The sequence below is a fragment of the Mizuhopecten yessoensis genome, unplaced genomic scaffold (assembly GCF_002113885.1).
Source record: "Mizuhopecten yessoensis strain PY_sf001 unplaced genomic scaffold, ASM211388v2 scaffold6031, whole genome shotgun sequence".
NCBI lineage: Eukaryota > Metazoa > Mollusca > Bivalvia > Pectinida > Pectinidae > Mizuhopecten > Mizuhopecten yessoensis.
The window spans coordinates 15,689-22,314 of record NW_018406345.1 but is presented as its reverse complement, the minus strand read 5'-3'; the positions used below and the strand labels follow the sequence as shown (position 1 = coordinate 22,314).

The 6,626-nt window shown below is 36.3% G+C and overlaps 1 protein-coding gene across 3 annotated transcripts in view; it reads right to left on the bottom strand.

The window, feature by feature from the left end:
* Positions 1 to 569: 569 nt before the first annotated feature.
* Positions 570 to 6,626, bottom strand: part of LOC110451453 — an 11,429-nt gene continuing 5,372 nt past the window's right edge. Inside the window, exons 1-4 of one of the 3 annotated variants that reach the window (XM_021499480.1) lie at positions 6,086 to 6,612; positions 4,893 to 5,208; positions 4,079 to 4,120; positions 570 to 706 (exon numbers count right to left, since the gene is read on the bottom strand). In XM_021499480.1, the coding sequence (XP_021355155.1) occupies positions 576 to 706; positions 4,079 to 4,120; positions 4,893 to 5,208; positions 6,086 to 6,103 (507 nt within the window). In that variant the 5' untranslated portion in view covers positions 6,104 to 6,612 and the 3' untranslated portion in view covers positions 570 to 575. Of the gene's footprint in view, positions 707 to 4,078; positions 4,121 to 4,892; positions 5,209 to 6,085; positions 6,613 to 6,626 lie in introns of those variants that run through there. The other 2 variants (XM_021499479.1, XM_021499478.1) reach the window with 2 other exon arrangements.

Genomic DNA, 6,626 nt, shown 5'->3' with positions numbered 1-6,626 from the left:
GTACCATTTACCATCACACTGAACACTGATGGGTCGATCAGAAAGGGCATTTCAATGTATTTTGACAAGATACCCTCTGTTATACTATTTTCAAGTGACCTTGAGCTTAGGAACTCTTTAAATCCCTACTGCACATCTTCATATAACTATGCACCATCATGTAAAATTTCTTAAAGTTTCAGACAAATGAGAATGCGGATGGTCAGACAGACAGTGTGTAGACAGACGAACAGACGGACGGACATAGAGATTACTATATATAGGACATCTGCATCTCTGATGTCGGTACCTAAATGACAAATTGTTGAGCAATTGATTCTTGCATTGTATTTAAGAATGATTTAGAGCATAGCTGAATATGAATAGCCCGTCTCACTAGAACTGAATTTGACAATGATATTAAACAATAACTAAACACAATCTGTTTCCATCAATCAGCCACAATCACAACATGACATATCAAGTTAATATGATTTTGACCTTGGATGGACGATTACATAACAGTTATTGTTTTATACAAATTCAATTATTTCGCATGCTCTTTAACATCTGAACAGTATTGTTTGAACTTTTCACTAGTCGCTGTCCCTGAAGATTAGTTTGGTTGATATACACGGTATGCTGCAGCTCTCCTTCATCAAGTCCGATCTTCTTATCCATCCCTGTTCAGTAAACTCACCTATCATAGTTAGCTTAGGATCCCTATCTGTAAAATACAAAAGATCCATGTGATGTTTTTAGATAATTCACAAAACATTGATTAAGACATGTGATATGTAATTGGAAACATCTATTTCTACTTCTATTCCTATTTAAGTAAAGATTAATCATCACCATAAAAAAGAATGAATAACATTTTTTTTTACATATCAATGAGATAACAAGGGGCCCAAGGGCCTTAGCGGTCACCTGAGTTATATCATAGGTACTGGTAGCTTTATTTTATTGTTCAGATGTGATGTGGAAATCAGCATGTAAACTAAGTGAAATACAATACTTGTCATGTCATCAATGGATAAGAATTTTAAAATATTGGTAAATGTTCCCTTTGTTCCCTATATAAACTATAGTAAACTTTACCCTCTCCCCAAATGAGAACGGATAGCTCGGGGGTCCTGAAATTTACAATTTAAGTAAAGCCCTTGATGATCCTTCTTTTCATGTAGAGAAAATGACTGTAGTACCTCTGAGTCTGGAGTAGAAGATTTTTGAAATATTGGTTAATTTTCCCTTTGGGGCCCCACCCTGGCCCCAGGGGTTGGGTAATTCTCACCTAGTAAAAATAATTTCCTACAAAAAGTTGTCAAAATATACCCAAAAGTGTTATTTCCCTATATAAACTATAGTAAACTTTACCCCCTCCCCAAGGGAGAACGGATAGCTCGGGGGTCCTGAAATTTACAATTTAAGTAAAGCCCCTGATGATCTTTCTTTTCATGTAGAGAAAATGACTGTAGTACCTCTGAGTCTGGAGAAGAAGATTTTTGAAATATTGGTTAATTTTCCCTTTGGGGCCCCGCCCTGGCCCCAGGGGTTGGGGTAGGAATCCCAATTTTACAATTTCGTAGCCTCATCTACCAAGGATGATTCTGACCAAGTTTGAAAAAAATCCAATTTACTGGTTCTTGAGAAGAAGTTGAAAATGTAAATAGTTTACGCACGACGAACGACGGACGACGACGGACATAACGATTAGAATAGGTCACTTGAGCAAAGCTCAGGTGACCTAAAAAGGTATATCTTCACTGCTATTTATACATATATATTATTACTGCTATGAAAACAACACTTGCTATATGACTTACCATACATTAGTATGCATGCAACAATGTTGTCATGTATCAACCCATGTATTTTTAAAATATTTTGAAACTAGTAAAATGGGATCCATCCTTTTTAACAAACATCTCACTGACTGGGATTGTGGGACTAAAATTTTATGTACAAGTAATTTTCACCTGAAGTCAGATAATCTCTAGACTTATTGTTGTTGGAACCTGTCATTCAAGTGCCTCAAAGCTTTTATTTTTTGACAACCCAGTCTATTTATCACCCCATGGAGCGGTTTAAAGCAGCTGGCATGCTAAACATTCTGCTGTAGAATTTATAGTTAGGTCCCATCAGAAAATGGGTGATAGTGATAATTTAGAGCATGACCTTTGACCCTTTAATCTAAGATGATCATGACTACAACAAGACGCCCATGGGCCTTAACGGTCACTCGAGTCCTACATTATTTATTTTTGCTATTGAAATATGAAGTGGAGATAATGATGTCAATCATCCCTACTAATTTGAGTAAATAAAAGTTAAGTATAACGTTAAGTTCAGTGTGTCAGGACCATGAGTTGATCATTCCTAGACCGAGTATCAGTTAAATGGCCCATTACAACTTGATTTTAAGTTTGGAATAGTTTTTCTTCAAAATGGCAGCTGAAGCAGCCATATTGGATATTTTATCAGCCCGAGAAAAAAAAAAGAACATTTTGCAACGACCATGAGTTGATCATTCCTACCAAGTTTCAGTTCAATCGGCCCAGTAGAACTGGACTTTAATTTTGAAATATTACTTTCAAAATGGCGGCCATATTGGGTTTCTGATCGACCCAACAAATAACAACACCTTGTCAGGACCATGAGTCGATCATTCCTACCAAGTTTCAGTTCAATCAGCCCAGTAGACCTTGCCTTTAAGTTTGAAATAGTTTTTCAAAATGGCGGCTATGGCAGTTTTCTTTTTGAGAAATAGCGATAACATACTTTCCAAAATCCAAGATGGCTGATCCATTCATAGAAATAACAAACCTGAACTGTCAAAAATAAACATGTACAACTATGGACCAAGAGGAACCTACACATATTTTTGCCATATAGCCAGCCTACTTGTTATAAGAATGAAATCACCACAAAAATCTGTACCAAAGTTTAATAGATGTCACTTTTTGTTTTCATATATATACAGTATAACCTGTCTAAACCGGATGTCACTGGGGCCAAACTATTTGGCTGGTTTTTTAGTTTGGCCGGTTTACACAGGTGTCCAGTTAATACAGGGTCGGCAAGTCATTTTTTGAAAACAATCTTTATACAACTGTGTCAACATAAACAACAGAGAATATATTAATTGCAACGTTTAATTATTTACAAAATATACAATATATAATACATATGAAGGGCGATCAATTTAGCGGCGGTATGTAGTAGTTCACGTGAGTCCTTTACTGTACTGTAATTTACAGTGAATCATTCAAGTTTTGTTTTGGAAAGACCCCGTCATTGATTTTTGTTTGCGACCCACTTTTTCTCTGACAATTATGTCTTCCGTCATTGTTTTCAAATACGCAATAGGTTCTAAGAAGTGGTCATCTTTGAGTTTACTTCCCGGTGGTGTCATGGCTGGGGTTACCGTGTCATCTCTGTCCGTGTTGTCGTCATCATCCATCTCCTCATCCTCCTTTTCATCAAAGAAATCATGAACAAGTGTAGATTCTCAGTCTGCTGAATAAGTCTCCTCGGTTTCTATGCTTTATTCAATTTCACTCGCGTGATCTACATCGACCGTAGTGAATAGTAGCAGGTGAACGAGTGGGATGTCATCATATGGGACGTCCTCGTGGTCCACAACCGGGTCCTCGACCAGATATTAGATAGCGCTAATTTGTTTAGAATGTGTTTACTTTAGATTGTAGCCGGCCGAGAGAATTTCAGGATTGGAATGAACAGGTTGTTTTTACAAGGATAACTATGCCAACTTTTGTGAAACAACGCCGTTTTTTCCGAATGAGCATGGTCCGTTTTATACAGGGTTTAACTACTATGATTATAAAGGGAATATACCGGGACCACAAATCACAGCCGGTTTATACAGGGTTTAACTTATATGATTATATAGGGAATATACCGGGATCACAAATCACAGCCGATTTAGACAGGGATCCAGAACTTTTTGCTTTTTGTAAATTTGCTCGATACAAATGATTATGCCAGCCATTGTCACACTATTTTTAATCACTTATTTACATCATACCAAGTGATCGACACAGATTTATAAACATTAGGACATGCTCACAAAACAAACCTTTTGTCGGGTCTCTTTCAGGCCTGGGCTGCTTCGCTTGTCCTGTAAGTAAACCAATGATGTCATATCAATAGCAGAATGTCATATCACAGGAGTTATCAATGAGCATGGAAACTTGGATCTCCAGACACATGTCAGAGAAGAAATAGAAACCACAGAGATTCAGAAGGACAGGGCAATCGGCAAAAAGGGGGTCTATCATTTCAAGACCAAAATAATAAATATCGAAAATATGACAAAAAAACAGTAGACTGACAGTCCCACATGAAAAGAATCATAATGAAAACCGACAGAAAAAAAAACCGAAGTCATATCCTCCTATTAATTAATTATTAAGACAGAAATGAATATTTATGATATTAATAGTGTTTCATTCCTGTTTGTGTTCAAAACAAAGTGAAATTTAGCCTTCATTATTCAAACCAAACTGATGAATCGTATTCCGGATATTGATAGTCAAGATTAAACTGATAAACTTAAATAAATATCCACGAGAAATGATGACGTCATCAAAAAGTCAGTTTACTGACCGATGAGTAATGATGTCATCTTTATAATAAATATGATAAAGTTTTATCAACCTATGTTTAATCCCTCAGTTTAGAAGTAGTCACGGCTAGGGAAAAGATAAATGACATGATTCCAAACCTGATGTACGAATGGGTTTTTTGTGAGACATCAGGAAGATTTTGTCCCTTGAAAAGAACAGATCTGATTTTACTCGATTTTTCACATAACAAGTGATGCCATAGAGACAAACTTTCACCGTTTGTTTTTATCTGTAAATTATCAGTTATATATATAATTTACAAACCTTTTGACTGGATAGCTTTGATTTCGTCAGATGTCTCTTGTATGATGTTAGCTGGTCTCACATCAATTAAGCAGATCACTTCATACAGCTTATCATAGGATCCGAGACTTATGGTTCCCTTAGCCATCAGTTTAGCACAAATCTTTATGAAATTGGTGTCTTTTCCCTCTAAATCTACAGGGCCTAAGAATTTTGAGAGATGCAGGATGAGAGCATCCCAATTTTTACGCGCTGGATCAAAGTGCTCGCTAAGACTTATGACCATACAATTGTGCTTGTGCCGAATCTGCTGCTCCGGACTGTCAGCCGTGGAAGTCTATATAGATGACAAGGAAACAGAGGGATTAATATTTGAAATATTACTGTATCCTGGGAAACTTTCATCCAATAAAGTTATGCGACACTCTTTTCCAATAAAACACATTTCCGTCTTTTGTTAATTTCGTCCCTAACATGTAATTACTATATATTGTCTCCTGTGTACAAACATTCACTGTCAAGATAAATTCATCGTGAAAGGCAAACAAGGTGAAAGTTTAACTGCAGTGAAAATTTCCCCAGTAAGCAGTAGTTGTATTCATGACTATTTTTTCCCTTTTATCATCGACTTACATTTTTTTTTATTACACATTTAGGAAAATTTGTCTCCTTCAGATAAATGTTGTTTCATATAGTTTCATATAACAATTGACTAATTCTGTCTGAAAATTCCAACCAACCTAGACAAGAGGACCTATTTAGCTCACCTGTGCATGGCAATGCATGCTAACAGTAGAGTCTCCGTTGAAACAATAAAACAGATGTGAGGGCACTGGGAAATTTGTTCACAGTCATTAAGTGGACAAGTTTGATTTCAACAACCTAGCTTGAAGATCATGGTCTTACTTTTCTTCGTTTGTTAGATGTTTCCATTTGACATATTGACCCCTGTGTACCATAAAGGATGTTATAGTCACTGTTTCTCAGAAAATATGTTAGCAGTTCCACCTTGTACATTAATAATGCACCAGTTTGTTAAATGACCGGTATGGAATCCGGACCTGAGTCGTGATATGGAAAGAGTTAATTCTCCTAAAAGATGTACAATGTATACTGTCATATTTGCTCTGCACGAGACTTTTACAGAGGTAAACAAATAATATACTCTCCCTTTAGCTCCGAACAAGATAATTAGTATATATATATATACTTACGCTGGCTTGTTTTGACATTTTCAATCTGTTAGTTTTTCACCTGAAATAGAAAATGTAGGAAGTTTACTCTTTAGTTGACACTGAACTACTATAACGAAATGTATGTATCAGTGTTAACACAGAGCCAAGTAAACGGTGGAGTTGGTAGCCATCTTGTTTTCCAATCAGTTGCAAAATGAAACAATTACACAGCTACAAGGATCAAGGGAAACCTTGATATCATATATATGGCAAAAATCCATCTAGTATTTTTAAATGAGAGGCCAAGATGGTCTGTATCGCTCACCTGGATGTGTTTTAAGTACTTGATATGAGGTAAAGATATAGCACTCCATGGTAGGTACTGTATGTACTTATAAAATTTCAGAAAGATACATTTAGTATTTTTGGAGATATAGCAAGAACAAACTTCAAAAGCCAGGTGGCTGTCTTGATTTAATGAATACACCCTAATAATAACGGGCACTACAACCCAACTTGATGGATACAAAATTGGGATAAAATCCCGTAATCCCTACGGTAGAAGAGGGATTTAAAAGGT